Raw genomic sequence first — 16,607 nt, forward strand, 5'->3', positions numbered from 1 at the left:
GAGGGTAAATGATGACAGAATTGAAATTTGAAGAGAAATTGCATCAGATACACATACGTTATTGTGACAGAGAGGCATGATTTGAAAATATCAACTGATCGTACATACATCTTCACAAACAGGGACTGAAGAAGTGTCTACACTGCTGCATTATTTAACCTCCTCCTTCTGTCTCACAATTTCTTTGCTCGCATTCTCTCGACCCGTCTCTCGGGCCACACTCAGTAATTGTCAGTTTGTTGAAGACTTCTTACAGAAAGAAACACCTGTGGTAAAACAGAATAACTTCTGAGGGAACATTCATGAAGCTCTGACTGCAAAATTAACTCTGCATCCCTCTTCGGAATTGCAGAAATGGGATTTTGAAAATGTAATTGGTATGTATTATAGTGTTTTAAAATGCGAGCATTATGTTGACAGATTCTTTTTAATCTAATTGTGTTGTTAGCAGAGGCATTGCACCTGACGTGAAGTGTGACTTGCTCCTTTCACTAATAAAACAGACGAAACTTGAGAATCTTGTTAATTTTAAATGTCTGATGTTACCAAGGCTTCCTCTGTCATTTTGTTTTATTAATGAAGCTCTTCCTTGTCTCCTGATAAGTTAAGTAGGACTGGATTGTTTTTACGTTTTCTCAGAAATACTTTGATGTCTCGTCAACAAGATATTATCTCGCGCTCAAGTGTCTAGACCGTCCTCCATTTCCATAATGTCTGTGATTGCCAGGTGTCCTAGGATTGACTCTTTTGCATAGACTCTAGCGTAAAACAAGAATACATAGCATAATGAGCAATTATATGGGGGAAAATATAATTACAGATAGCAGCATGTAAAGAAGATAGGGAGATTTTTAATTGATATGTCTCTAGAAAAGAAAATATATTTTCTTTGGGTAGTTGCCCATTAAAAAATGCTAATAGCTTATACTTGTAATGGAACAAAAAATATGTTATTTTAATTGTACAGTACATTTGTTTTTGAAAAATTGTAAGTAGTAATAAGGTGAAAACAGGCAATGTGGGACATTTGCTGATCATTTTTAATTGCCATGTTTTTAAAAGGTCCAAGTAGTTATAGTTTCATCCTATACTAGGTTAAGATGAACTCAAGTTATTTATTTATTTATTTATTTTGTAATGTAAGAACAAACACACAGTGTCCCAAAAACACATTAATTTAGTTAATGCTGATTTTAATTGAACAAAAATATTAATTGTGTTTGGTCAGGATAGAGTTTTTATTAACAGTAATGAGAATCAGATTTTATTTTATTTTTTATTTTATTTTATTTTTTTTTATTTTTTTTGCATTACGGTAATGAGAATTTGGGGTTAAATGTGTGCTTAATTGTCAAAAACAATTAAATAAATAAAAATAAAAAAACTCATACTCATTACTGTAGTGCAAAAAATTATTATATTTACACTGGTGGTCAAAAGTTTGGAATTATATACAGATTTTGCTCTTATGGAAAGAAATTGGTACTTTAATTAACCAAAGTGGCATTCAGCTGATAGCAATGTATAGTTAGGGCATTAATAACATGAAAAATTACTATCACAATTTGGAAAACAATTTCAGAACTTCTTAAACTACTTCAAAGAGTTCTCATCAAAAAATCCTCCACATGCAGCAATGACAGTTTTACAGATCCTTGGCATTCTAGCTGTCAGTTTGTCCAGATACTCAGGTGACATTTCACCCCATGCTTCCTGTAGCACTTGCCATAGATGTGGCACTTCTCATGCACCTAACAGTCTAGCTGATCCCACAAAAGCTCAATGGGGTTAAGATCCATAACACTCTTTTCCAATTATCTGTTGTCCAATGTCTGTGTTTCTTTGCCCACTCTAACCTTTTCTTTTTGTATTTCTATTTCAATGGTGGCTTTTTCTTTGCAATTCTTCCCATAAGGCCTGTACCCCTGAGTCTTCTCTTTACTGTTGTACATGAAATTGGTGTTGAGCGGGTAGAATTCAATGAAGCTGTCAGCTGAGGACATGTGAGGCTTCTATTTCTCAAACTAGAGACTCTGGTGTACTTATCCTCTTGTTTAGTTGTATCTGGGCCTTCCACATCTCTTTCTGTCCTTGTTAGAGCCAGTTGTCCTTTGTCTTTGAAGACTGTAGTGTACACCTTTGTATGAAATCTTCAGTTTTTTGACAGTTTGAAGCATTGTATAGCCTCCATTCCTCAAACCAATGATTGACTGACTAGTTTCTAGAGAAAGCTGTTTCCTTTTTTGACATTTTTGACCTAATACTGAGCTTAAGACATGCCAGTCTATTGTATACTGTGGCAACACAAATACAAACATAAATTTAATGAACCAAGCAGCTTTCAACTGTGTTTGATATAATGTCAAGTGATTTTCTAGTACCAAATTAACAATTTAGCATGATTACTCAAAGATAAGGTGTTGGAGTGATAGCTGCTGGAAATGGGGCCTGTCTAGATTTGATCAAAAATGACTTTTTTCAAATAGTGATGGTGCTGTTTTTTACATCAGTAATATTCTGACTATACTTTGTGATCAGTTGAATGCCACTTTGGTGAATTAAAGTACAAATTTCTTTCAGAAACAGCAAAATCTGTACATTATTCCAAACTTTTGGCTGCCAGTGTAATTTAAGTTGTAAAATATTTATTCATCATTATACACATAAAAAACTTCTTTGTATTATAGTAATTTTTACAAGAATAATTAATAATGGGAATTACAAACAACAAAAAAAAAAAAAAAACAAACAAACAAATAATAAATAAATAAGTAAATAAAACATTGGGATGCATTATAGCAATAATAATTTTCAGCATAAATGTGCTTAATTGGCATGACAATAGTCACAAAGCAAAAATATGACTTGTCATAAAAATAACCTTTATTTATTTTTTTATGCATATAATTTATTATTAATGTAGGAATTTTGGTAGTATAAATGTATACGGGATGGGTTAAAATGCCCGTGTACCCCCACCATTATATGTAAGGAAATTTAGTATGTGTGAGCTAGGCATTAAATTAAACTGTCCTTATACTACTTTATTATGTAAGGAAATGTATAATGGAATTAGTCGTGTTCAACGACCATTATAAAATAGATAAATGACAAAGAACTAGATTATTTGTCTGAATAAAATTTTCCACCATTAAAATCATAATACAACATCTCGTTGTATCCGCTCACAATTTCTATTGTAAGGAATTAGCTTTAATAAGCGATTCACTTATTGGAGTAATATTATTCTCATGGCTTATTGATAATAATATTTCACATATTTAGGTATAGATTTGAAGTGAAATCTTTTGAAAACAGGGATGGGATTATTTATCATAATATATCACAGTCAAATTATCTTTGAATACAGACAAACTTTATTGCTATTCTAAACATAAAACTAATCTAACACATACAACATGAAACAGGTTGGTGAGTAAAGTGACAGAATGATCAATACAGAGGAAATGAACTTTATGGAGTCTGCTGACAATGCCTTAAGAACCATTTATCCTTCTTTGAGTCTACATCGATTTGCAATCGGTTTACCCAAAATATTTAACTAATACACCAGCACTTTGAGCAAAAGTCTGGAGATGTACTTGCGTGTCGTTGCATTTCCTTGTGTCACTTGGTTCTTTAACGAATGTTCGTTCCATTGATGTTTTGGACCTCGGTTATGATCGGATAGTTATCGTCTAGATGAAGCGAGGCCTTCTGCCGGGAAGACTCGCGACTCCTGTTGGGTGTCTGGATCATAGAGCAGAGAGTGAGAGGCTTCCTCGGGACTTTGTGGCCCGAGGTCTTACTCGGACTCTACATGGCACGGAGGATCTGGAAGCAGCAAGCGCCGAAGAGCAGAAGAGGAAGAGGGACAAGAGAGGCCGAAGAGTAGAGAGATGTGTTCTTCCTGTTTAGGAACTTTTGAACTGAAATTGGCCGCATCCCAAAGGCGTCCTGAGCCAATCAGAAGTGGCTTTTCAGAGTCACATGGTCGACTGGTCGGTCCTTTTCACAGTTGATTTAAAACCCTTTGTGTGAAGAATCCTTACACTCTTCCCGCTCCAAAAATAGTGAATGTTTAATCATGAACTTTTATATCTTGAAAGCAGTGCAAGAGACATGACATTCATCATCATCAAAATTCTCTACGTAAACAAGCAAGCATTTATATACTAAATGTGAAATACTTTCATAAACATTACATGTGTAAGTGACAAAACATGAAAATCCCTGGTTACAAATCATACTGGTTAATTCAGTGGCTTTACAACATGGATAATACATTACACGTTATGAGAAACCTAGTTGTCGGAGTATAGATTGACGATTATACTTATTGATTTGTCAGTTATAAGTGATTACAAATCACTACACATATTTTAAAAAGGTACATCAGGCTATAATCATTAATTTGTCAGTTATAAAAGTAATCACAGGTCAAAGTAATTTTCAGGATAATCTAGCAAGGCTAGGTATTGTGTACATTGTGGATCTAAATGCATTCTGTACGTCTTACAACATTCATGTATTCCTCATGAAGATCTCATGACTAATTATCGTCCAGAATAAAGAGTCTTCGAATTGGCATCGTTTTGTTTATTGTAATTCAAGGGGAACAAGACAGGTCTGAGTGTCTACCAGACAGAGTCTTTCCCGGGAGTTCCAGGGAATGTGTCCTCTGTCTTTTATTGCTTGAGACCTCTGCACTTAGGGGCCTCTTTGCAGAGTAGTTCTTAATAGCAGTGTCAGGCCAGAACCATTAAATGTGGGGGCATTTCTTCAGAAGCATGAAGTTCTCAAGTCATGCACTATTTAGACAAGTCTCTTTTGTTAGTTTATTGGCCAGATGTGAGCGTCAGCTAGGCTTCTTGACATCAGCTCAAGCAGAGTCTTTTAATTTATGACGTTGAGGTTTGGGTTTCAAGTCATATGACTGCAATTCTTCTGCATCTAATATCCTACATTAATATATATATATTTCTCTCTCTTTTTTTGGGAGGTGAAATATTCTTTGTTCTTGGTAAGATTCACTCACTGAAACCTACAAATCACTAAGATCAATTAACTGGTGCAACGAAAATTCTACTTGAATCAAGTTGATGTCAGTGCTCGGATTCAAACCTTCATTCATTGTTTTTTTCCCCGAAAATCGATATTCTTCGGATGTCGATTTTCCTAAGAAAACAATCTAATATTGAGACTGTTTTAATATTCGGTTATTAGTCCCTGATTTCAGGGTGGTGCCCCGTCAATGTTAATCCTTATTAATATTCTATAGATTTTTGATAATTGATAATTATCTTTGATTGAATTAGAATGATCAATAAGCTAGTGTTAATTTTAATGTTTCATCGATGTTAACAATTGATAAGTGTTGATTTTAAAGGATTAAAAAAAAGCTAACATTGATTCTCATCAATGTTCTATTGATTTTAATAATTAATAATTATCTTTGATAATTATTAATTATTGCTAATAACCAAACTTGCTCCTAAATGTAGCACACTACATTTACTGGAGTCCTATATGAGGTTTTAATGAGTTAGATCCAATTAATTTAAATATTGATTAATAACTACAGAAATAATTATTAATTATTTCTGATAGTAACCCTGATCTAAACAACCAGTAAAGCCCTACATAATAATTGGTGCCCCGTGTGAGGAATCCTACGTGCCAGTTCTGTCACAGTGTGTATGCATAAGAATCCAAAGTAATAACTTGAAATCCTTACTTCAAAGTTTGGTTCTGTGTGACAATTTACTTCTCAAAACTTGCCAAACATAAGCCAGTGTGGTGTGAAAGTGCTCTTAAGAGTGAATTAGGGGTTGGTAAATTTACTATAGTCTGCATAAAACCTGCTGTTGTTGTTATTTAACTCCTAATGCTTTCATCTAAATGTTACAGAGAGGTGCCAAGTCACTTCATTGACGTCCACCAAAGAGAGAACACAGTGAAATTTGCACATTACATAACAGTAGACCGTAAGCCACAGGTCGAAGCCTCTCAACTGTGCTTTCGTGTTAGCATTATATCAACTGTAAAACAACAAGCTGTCAGAGCCACTATCACAAGAATTTTTACGGCCCCAGTAAAATGAGTCACCAATCGCCCTGCGTGACTGGAGCTGAAGCTCCACAGAGGTTAGTCGACCCAGCACTGCAAGATGTAGTTGCTGCTGTCCTTCGTCTCTCCATAGAGGAGAGAGATAACCTTAACGGCTACAATGTTAGTCGTTGTGATGAAGCATTGCAGGAACTAGTTGATTATGTCAACAACCCGGTCGGGAAGCCAATGCGCACAATCCTGGACCTAGTGGGCCAAATGTTCCTTCTTCATCACCGCAAAACCCAACTGCAAACCGCCGAGCACCAGGCCCAGCTCGCACAGCTGCAGAGCAGCTATCATGCGGTGCAGAGGGAAAATCTCAGCCTGCACCAAGAAATTAGGTGCACTCAAGCTGAGAAAGTCCAGGCACAGAAAGATAATGCCCGGATGCAGGAGGAAAACGAAGCCCTGCGCAGGCAGCTTCAAGCTGCCCAGCTAAAAGTAGAGTCAGATCAGGTAAGTGCAGATGAAACGCACCGCACGACATCTGACATAGAAGAAGGCTCCCTTTGTAGCGATACGCGTAGAAATGTGCCCCTGAGAAACCCAGGAACACACGCTAGGAGCCGAGCTGTCCCTAATGGTACAGTCTCTGACTTCGTCCTCCAAGACACCTTTCAAAATCCTCCAGCGGCCTGCTGGTTGGATGCAGGTGCCCCTCCTTATAGTTGCCCTCCTCAGTCATTTTTCAGTCACGCCACCTTGCGTTTCAAACCGACTGATTCCACACCACGAAGGAGGGACAATTATTTTCAAGCCCAGAGTGGTGTAAGCAGCTCAAATATCCCATTAGCCAGGGAGCTGTACGCAACCCGGGGTCCACCCCATGCGTCGACTGGACTCCTTCCCCACCACGAAGGGGAGGAAGTCGTCCTCATCGCTATAGCGATCCGAGTGACTATGATGTTTCGGATGACTCGGACGACCCGTGGTCATACCGACACCAGCGCTTGCGCATCCGACAACTCGAGTCCCTCGCAGGGGACATAGAACGCTTTGACCCAAATAATCGAGATTCAAACATCGACAATTATCTTAGGGAAATTGAGCACTGCCTGATTGATTTGCCTTACGCTTCCTCGCGCGAAAAACTCAAGCTCATATGGAAGACCACGGTAAGGAGTGTCCATGCATTCATGGAAACGCTACCGACTGGTACACGAAACCGCTACTCAGCTCTGTGTAAAGCCCTACGCGAGGAGTATTCGCTGTATATCGACGAAGCCTCTGCTACCATAGCTGCTTTCGCCATCACCCAGAAGAGGCACGAGCCTCCACGTGAGTATTATAGACGCCTGAGAACCACGTACTTCCAAGGAAGTAACGCGCCAGGTCTGGAGGAGGAACGAGCTTTCAAGTCTCTTTTCCTTCACAACCTCCACGAGTGCGTGCGATATGACGTCACAATGCACTGCAGAATGGGCAACCCCACCATGCAGGAAATCAGAAAGTACGCGCAACTGGCATGGGAGACACATGTGCGCCCTGCCCGAGGGCATGAAGGCGACGCCAGAGCCCTGGGGATCCAAGCCTCATATGCAGACCTAGCGCTTGAAGGCAACGAAATGCCTCGCGTTAAGGTGAATGCTAGAACCGGACCCCAGAGGCGCCGATCACCCCGCCAGCAGGGTAAGCAACATAACCAGGGGGGTGGTAACCAGACACACCCCCAGGGTCACGGCAGGCCTAAACAACAAAATGTTCACTGGCCGAAAGGAAATGCGTGTTTCAAACGAAAACCCAAACAAGAAGGTGAGTGGGTAGGAAAGGTTTCAAATACCCTCAGAGAACAAGATTTGAGAGAGGAAATGGAGGATATTAGGAGACGCTTGACTGAGTTGGTAACTAAGCTTGACGTGCTCCGTTGTTCACCAGGTCCATCGACCTCCTCAAAGGAACGCGGCGCTGAAACCTCGTCAGTATGACTAGACGATGTACCCCCTCCCGTTAACGCCAAAGTTTACTTTGTAGGTCGGGATAAGGGGAACAATGTCCAAGTTGCTCCCCAAAACAGTCACTCCTAACATGCCACACCCTCCTTTCCTGACCTTCTTGGGCGATCTGTACCGTAAGGGCAACGCCTGACACGTGGGTCATTCAACTCCCACACACTACTCCACACCGGTTCCGAAATAGTCTAATGGGTTCCAACACCTTCGCAGAGGTGGCTAGAGCAAAGCTCTCCCTTGGCAAACCGTTATAGACAGAGACCTGCAACGTAAGCATCCCAAGCTACACACAAGATGGGTCGTCTATCACAAAACGGGCCTGGATTGACACCTTTCAAGGGATGATGCTAACATACCCTGTTTACATATGTCCCATTAATACGGAACCACCATTAGTTGGCCAGGACCTACTGAACCGATTGGCTCCGCTCATTGACTGCCGTCGTGGACACATGTGGGCTCAGGTTGACTTACCGAGACCACTTGGTCCAGAAAACAGTTCGCCAGCTTCAGATACACACGTCGCCATCGTCCAAAAATCCAGCAGAGACGACGACTCCAAGAAGAACAATTACAGTGCCTGAATAATACCCTTCAGGGTACTATAGTCACTGTAAATTTGCAATCCGTTCTTATCAATAACACTTTGCACTCTTTAGGGATGTTGTCAGAGAAAACAACTTATGCGTGTATCGTTAGAGATCTAATGCAGGACCTCAGGGAAATTAGCTCCTCAGTCAACAGTCTGAGTGGTGGAAGGATTCCAGCTTACCTGGTCTCCCTAGACTTTTTCGAACAAATCTTTAGATCTGCTACTATCTCCATTGTGCAACCTTCACAGATACACATGGCATATAGTTTGGCATTGAAATTCCAATCCATGTAAATCCTCAGAACCTCAAAATAGGATTTATCCTCAATCTACCGTCATAGGCAGAATATATATAGACTAAAATCTGTATTTAATGTTGGTTTTCAGAGAGGTAATGCACACATTCACCTCAAAACACCACCAACACTCGCCTGCCATGATGACGACCCCTTGCTCTACCTTATCTCTAACCTAAACATGTGTACTAAGACAAAGTACATTCATTGGGTTTGTCAAAACGCAACCCCTTTGTTAGAGAGGTGACTAACTACCTCTGCGGCCAAAGAGCCGAATTCCATAAACAAGTGTCATGATAGCATGTCCATCAAAGATGAAGGAACAGAGACAAAGGTAGAGCGAGCAGGCAGTCGCTGGCTCGTTAACACACCAGCCACCGAAGTCATACGACTGCCATGATACAGCCACTAAGCTAAGGCCACTAAACTAAGGCTACCAAACCAAACGGTGTTCTTAATGGTTCCCCAAAGAGCCATCGTGCACACTGACGATATTGTCCTCCATCATCTCAACGTCAACAAACATGACGCAGAAATTGAGATCATGGACGTATTTAGAGGTCACAGCCTCACCGTTGATGACACCCTTCGACAGCAGCTTCAGGCTGAAGGGATGGAATTAGTGAAGTTCAGTCTCAAACCGAGTGGCTTGACCACTATATTTCATAGTCACATAAGCAGATCGTCGTCTTACCGAGAACACCCTATCAGTTTGGTTGCCCTCTGGCTCCTCCTTAGTGGTTGGATCATCATCGCAATTATTGCACACGCCATGTACAGGTACATTCAACACCTACAGGCCAGACTGGACTCACTTCTCATACAGCTGCGCTTTACACACCAGTCTGAGCCCATCACACAGGTTAACTCCATCATTTCCAAGGATAAGCCTTTTAACCTTTAACCCTCCTTTCCTCTAACATTTTGTTCCTAGTAACCAATGTCAGGTTCTACTTTGATTTTGTGTTATGACCAAAGAACAACAAAGGATTGTGTTATGGTTAATGCTGTGCCTTCCAATAACTTGAAATATTTATGTGTGATGAATGTAGTTTTAGAATTAGCTAGAAGTTCTATGCCCAGATGTGCCTCAATCTCTGTCCAGACGATAAAACCTCTGTGAACTCTAATGAACTGTATGGACTGTGCAACCATTTCTCTTTCCTATCAGGAATACATGGATGGCGTAACCCACAGGTTACTGTGAACCAACAAGAACTGTTCGGCCCTTCAGTTGCTCTAAAGATGCTGGACAACAACCAACTCTTCAGAACAAAGGGGGGAATGTTGGGCCTCATGTATTCAGATAGAAGACAAAGGCAGGCCTAACAGTCATAAAAAACATTCCTCAAGCCCCCTCCTTCTAAGTCAGATGTTGTACTGATAAAAATTGCACCAAAATCAAACAAAGGGAGTCCAAAACAGACTACAAATCCATGAAGCCTTGCCCACTAAAGGATCGAGCACTCAACTCCTATTGGATGAGGCACACAACAGAACGTCCCTCAAACATGACATCATCAGGACTTCAAATAATTCTGAAATGCTTCCAAAGTTGCTTCCGGCGACTTCGTTCACCGAATACGGACGTAGCTTTTTGCTGCTCTCCGGTGTAACCTCGTGGCATAAGGAAGTAATGTCCGACTTGAAACTGTAGCCATACAATCTCCATCTCGCTGGACGAGTTGAGATTACCCTGTGTTCAACCGAACACTCTAACGGATCCGAAGGTGACCGCCGAGCAATTCGCATCTTCATCCGTTGGCCTACAGAAGTGAAGAGATTAAAGATTTCTCTTCCATCTTCAATCAAGTCGACATTTCTGAGTTCTCCGCCAGCCCGCCGAGAATCAACAGCCGTACCGGCCGCCGACAATCAACAGCCGTACCGCCCGCCGACAGCGCGAGGAAACGACCTCTCGTCATCACACGAGCCTCAAGGAACCGGGTCAAAGTTAAAGGACGGAGGAAAACACATTCTACCTGTGTCCTCATGCGATTCAAGTAAGAAGTTACGTCTGGGCAGAGATAGAATATTATAGCGTGTTATTCTTGTGTTTCAAGGTTTTTGCTTGTACAGTTTACGGACCGCCATGTCCGCTCATTATTAATACTCAGGGTATTAATTATCACAAATTTGTTTTGCTGTATTGTGGTCAAACCAAATTGGACTGTTGTGCATTTTCGCCATCGCGGGTGAGACAGCAACTGAGTTCATCCATTAAAGAGTCAAATAACAAGGGACTTTTATGAGCCTCGCTCGTAAAACCGCGTCTCTGAGTGATGAATGCGGCTGCTTTATCTCCAGCTATCGCGAAATCAGCTTTCGGGCTGTCACTGAATAATCTCTCTCTCTCTCTCTCTCTCTCTCTCACTAACCACACTGACACACACACACCTTATGTGTTATAGGATTATTTTATTTCCATATCTAATCATATCACTGTTTAGTTTGTAGTTGTAAGTCGGAAGTTCATTGACTGCATTGTATTAATTATTAATTGATATTACTGCATAAATAAACTTCGTTTATATTACAAAGAGAAGTGTTTTGGTTTGTTTTGCATACGCCCGTGTCATGCTGACGGGATGTCAGTGCTCGGATTCAAACCTTCATTCATTGTTTTTTTCCCCGAAAATCGATATTCTTCGGATGTCGATTTTCCTAAGAAAACAATCTAATATTGAGACTGTTTTAATATTTGGTTATTAGTCCCTGATTTCAGGGTGGTGCCCCATCAATGTTAATCCTTATTAATATTCTATAGATTTTTGATAATTGATAATTATCTTTGATTGAATTAGAATGATCAATAAGCTAGTGTTAATTTTAATGTTTCATCGATGTTAACAATTGATAAGTTTTGATTTTAAAGGATTAAAAAAAAAGCTAACATTGATTCTCATCAATGTTCTATTGATTTTAATAATTAATAATTATCTTTGATAATTATTAATTATTGCTAATAACCAAACTTGCTCCTAAACGTAGCACACTACATTTACTGGAGTCCTATATGAGGTTTTAATGAGTTAGATCCAATTAATTTAAATATTGATTAATAACTACAGAAATAATTATTAATTATTTCTGATAGTAACCCTGATCTAAACAACCAGTAAAGCCCTACATTGACCACACAAATTAAACTTGCAAATGATTAATTCTGTCCTTTGCTGCTTGAGAAATCACCTCTGCCATTGCATAATTACTGTAGGACCCCTTTGAATATCTCCTAATGAGCACTCACTTACTCAACTGGAGCATCTAAATGCGCCAACTCACCACAAAGCAAGAGATTAGAGATATCAGGTCAGGTCATTGAATTTTGTGTGTTTTGTGGTGGCATTCTCATTTTATGCAGCACAGGCGTGGGCTTGCGGTTTGCAAAGGCCCCTGCACTAGCCTCGCTTCTCAGTGGAGAGGCGGTACATGTAGAATTAAAGCTCACTAGCTACCATGTAGCTCAAACTGGAATCTTATTCCCCCAGGTGCCCGACGCCATCAGGAAGTGCCAGCGTGCTGGCATCACTGTGCGTATGGTGACTGGAGACAACATCAACACTGCAAGAGCAATTGCTATCAAGTGCGGCATCATTCAACCTGGAGAGGACTTTCTGTGCATTGACGGCAAAGAGTTCAACAGGAGGATAAGAAATGAGAAGGGAGAGGTATGGTGCACTACAGTCATTAGACTACATAATCTATACTTCCTTTGTCACAAAACATTCTGCTATGTCAGTGACAAATAATCATAAAAATCCAGTTTAAACCATTGTCAAGTCCTTAGTTTGTCTTTATTCTTTATCTGTATTCATGTTGGTTTAATATGCTTTTGAAAAAGTTTTGATTTCTTGACTCTAATGTCAAATGATAATAATAATATTCTGCCTGTCATACGTCTATAATAATAATAATCATCATTTTTGAATAAATGTGAGTGTAATCATTATTAATTCTCAATTCACAATTAATTCTTTACAAAATAAATTAATTTTCACATACATTCACAACATACTTTTCAAAATGTAAATGTAAATTAAAAAAGACATTTTTACAAATATCATGAATTTTCAGTTCGCTTTCAAGTCGGTCACTTCAACACTGTGTCTCTTGTAAGGCCCTACCATTGCTTCGTCGTTTTGGCACACCTTAAGAGTGATTGGATTTTTTTCTTCTCCATGTTGTGCTTCCAATGAGCGTATCCTTTACACCTACCGGATATCCCAGTTCTTTGTCATTTTAAGGATTTGTCGCCAACTCAAGCCTCGGGCCTTTCCTCCGTTTCAAGCGGCTTCGCCTGTTCAGTTTGCCCATGTTGATTTGCACCTGACTATTGGCACGCATGATGAGGTCACATTCGGTGGATATGATGATAAGGGAGATGTTTTATCGCAGGAGAACTCTGACGGTGAGACTTGGTCACATTCAGCTGATGGGCCCGCTGGTATTTCATACTGTGGGGTGGAAAACCGATAGAGGAAGGCTTCCCATGCTGAGTTGATGGAGGTTCTCACTTGGGCAGTTAAGAAACTCAAGTTCGAATGGCCCATGCCTGAAGTGTCTGAGAATTCTTGACTCGATTTTTATGGTCAGCACGAACAGTTGGTTTCCTATCTGTCACTCACTCGACGTTGTGTCGATGTAGTGACACTAGGGGTCACTCTCGGGAGCCCCAAACACCTCTGATCTTTGAAAAAAGGCCAATGGGAGTTGGCGAGTGGAATTTGCATGCCACTCCCCCGGACATACGGGTATAAAAGGAGCTGGTATGCAACCACTCATTCAGATTTTCTCTTCGGAGCCGAGCGGTTCTATTCATTGAGCTGAATTCTCCGTGATTTTCATTCACCTCCTCTGCTGGATTCTTAAGGCGCATTTCAGCGGCTTCTCCCCCTCTGCACTGGTGCAGTGCAGAGAACGCCCCTGGTTGCTTTGGCAGAAACAAACAAACAACAAAAAGATTCTAAAAGAGTATATTTTCTTCACTAAAAGAGCGGCACACACGGAACATCTTTTTAAAGATGCCTTTCCATTTGTGTGTTATTCATGGTTGCGGTCGTTATCTCTCGGCTTCTGACGGCCACGATCATTGTCTTATGTGTCTGGGCACTGCTCACGCGGAGACATCGTTCATGGATGGGTCTTGTCCTCATTGCAAGAACATGACCATGGCAATGTTGTGGTCGCGGCTTGCCTTCGTAAGAAACCAAGCCATCCCAGCGGCTCCCCGCCATGGTCCTTCTACCTACGGGTATGATGCCGCGGCAGTTAGCACTGGGGGCGATTTGGGGACCTCAGTGGGAGCACCTCCACCGGGTATCCCCCCATGGACCTCCCATTCCTCAGCACGCTCGCTTGCCCAGGTTGGGCTCTCGGATGAGACCACCAGCTCATCTCAGGGCAAGTTCGACCTCTTATTCGGGGCCCGGGAAGATGATGAGCTCTCGAGCGCAGCATCGGAGAGTGGGCTCGTTCAGTCCGACACGGAGGCTTCGGCTGGGCTTCCTCCCTCGGGTACGATCACCCAGTCGCAGGCCAATGCGGAGCTGGCCGACATGCTTGCCCGGGCAGCCGCAAGCGTCGGGTTAGAGTGGAACCCTCCACTCTCCCCTGAACCCTCGCGGCTCGACGATTGGTTCCTCAGCTCGGAGCGCCGCTCACGGCCGGCCCCGGTTCCTTTATTCCCGGAGGTGCATGAGGAGCTGACAAGATCATGGAGGGCACCTTTCACGACCCGATCCTGGTCTCTCAGCTCCCCTGCCCTCACTACCCTTGAAGGTGCTCGCGGTGTACTTGTGCCCGCAGAGCGCTACCACCTGGCGCGGGCATCTGAAGCTCCTGTCCAGGGCCTGTAGGTTCACGTCGTCTCTTACGGCTAAGGTCTACGGCGCCGCTGGACAAGCCACCTCCTCCCTGCATGCCATGGCTGTCCTGCAAGTACACCAAGCCAAGGCACTGAAAGAACTGCACGAGGGTAGTTCCAACCCGGGATTGATGCAGGAACTCTGCTCGGCGACCAACCTCGCCCTCCGGGCAACGAAGGTCATGGCGCGGTCTCTCGGCCCCACCGCAGGAAGCAGATGCCACCCGTCTCACGGCCTGCCGTAAAGAACCCGAGAAAGGCTTCGAAGCGCCCCTGAGATGGGCGACCCAGGGACGAGGAGACCCGCTGCTCTGGAGCTGGTGAACAGACCACTCCATCCCCTGGTTGAGGGCCGGGAGGATAATCTTTTGTTTTATTTTCATTTAATTTCGCCGCATGTCCATGAGGCTGCGGTACCCAAAATTTCAACAAGAGCAGTTTTCTTGTTCCCTGGGTCACATATCCAGTGTGCACAGCTGTCATCACTACCACCGTCCACCATTCCATTTCAGCAGGTTTGGCACTCCAGCGGCGGCCCACCCACCCCTACGCGCCCAGCTGTGGCACAAGCGTGCCCACACCAGGATGGTTCCGACGGACTGCGGGGACAATATACTTCCCCCTCCCCGACCGATCCTATGGTGGGTATCAGGAGCCAGGTAAGTGCTCTGATGTCCCTCGACTCAGCACGGCCATGGGGCTCAAGCCCCCTCGATGTGGCGCCTCAGGCTCCACCCCACCGCGAGGCCCCACCCGCCGGTACGTCCGACGAGATTGTCCCCTTGGTCCCCCTCGCCCAGAGCTTGGACGTGTGGCTCGCGCTTTCCAACCCGTCACAATGGCTGACCCGGACCATCCGACTTGGCTATGCGATTCAGTTCGCCAGGTGTCCGCCCAGGTTCAGCGGCGTCCGCTTCACCTCGGTGAAGGGCAAGAATGCCGCTACCTTGCACGCAGAAATCGCTACCCTTCTACGGAAGGGTACGATAGAGCCTGTCCCTCCGGCTGAGATGAAGAAATGATTTTACAGCCCCTACTTCATCGTACCAAAGAAAGGTGGTGGGTTGCGGCCAATCTTGGACCTGCGAGTACTGAACTGGGCTTTGCACAGACTCCTGTTCAAGATGCTGACAAAAAAATGCATTCTAGCGAGCGTCCGGCATCAAGATTGGTTCGCGGCGGTAGACCTGAAGGACGTGTACTTCCACGTCTCAGTTTTACCTCGACACAGACCCTTCCTGTGGTTTGCTTTCGAGGGCCGGGTGTACCAGTAAAAGATCCTTCCCTTTGGCCAGTCGACTTGTTCCCGAAGGACCGTTCGACGCTCATAAGAGCATTGGGGGAGGTTACATGACAGCCTGGTGCCTGGCTACGAGGCACACAGCGGTCTGCCCATCTCGCACCGCCAGTCCACGTAACACAGTTCAGCTTATTGTGGCATTTTGTATAGGGACCCCTAGTGTCACTACATCAACACAACGTCGAGTGAGTGACAGATAGGGAACATCCTGGTTACTTCTGTAACCCTCCTGCCACAATACTGAACTACCCGCTGAAATGACCGGGACTTTGTCTCGGCTCCTCAGCACAAAACCTGAATGAGTGGTTGCATACCAGCTCCTTTTATACCTGTATGTCCGGGGGAGTGGCATGCAAATTCCACTCGCCAGTTCCCATTGGCCTTTTTTCAAAGATCAGAGGTGTTTGGGGCTCCCAAGACTGACTCCTAGTTTCACTACATCGACACAACGTCTCGTTCCCTCCATCAGGGAACGGAGGTTACGAAAGTAACC

The 16,607-nt window shown here is 43.0% G+C and overlaps 1 protein-coding gene across 9 annotated transcripts in view; it reads left to right on the forward strand.

Annotated features, from left to right (window-relative positions):
• LOC127425930 (plasma membrane calcium-transporting ATPase 2-like) overlaps nt 1–16,607 on the forward strand; it is a 396,733-nt gene that overhangs the window by 321,661 nt on the left and 58,465 nt on the right. For all 9 annotated transcript variants that reach the window (XM_051672265.1, XM_051672268.1, XM_051672266.1 and 6 more), the window contains one exon: nt 12,440–12,619. In XM_051672265.1, coding sequence (XP_051528225.1) covers nt 12,440–12,619 — 180 coding nt within the window. The remainder of the gene's footprint in view (nt 1–12,439; nt 12,620–16,607) is intronic.

The sequence above is a fragment of the Myxocyprinus asiaticus genome, chromosome 35 (assembly GCF_019703515.2).
Source record: "Myxocyprinus asiaticus isolate MX2 ecotype Aquarium Trade chromosome 35, UBuf_Myxa_2, whole genome shotgun sequence".
In the NCBI taxonomy this organism is placed as follows: Eukaryota; Metazoa; Chordata; class Actinopteri; order Cypriniformes; family Catostomidae; genus Myxocyprinus; species Myxocyprinus asiaticus.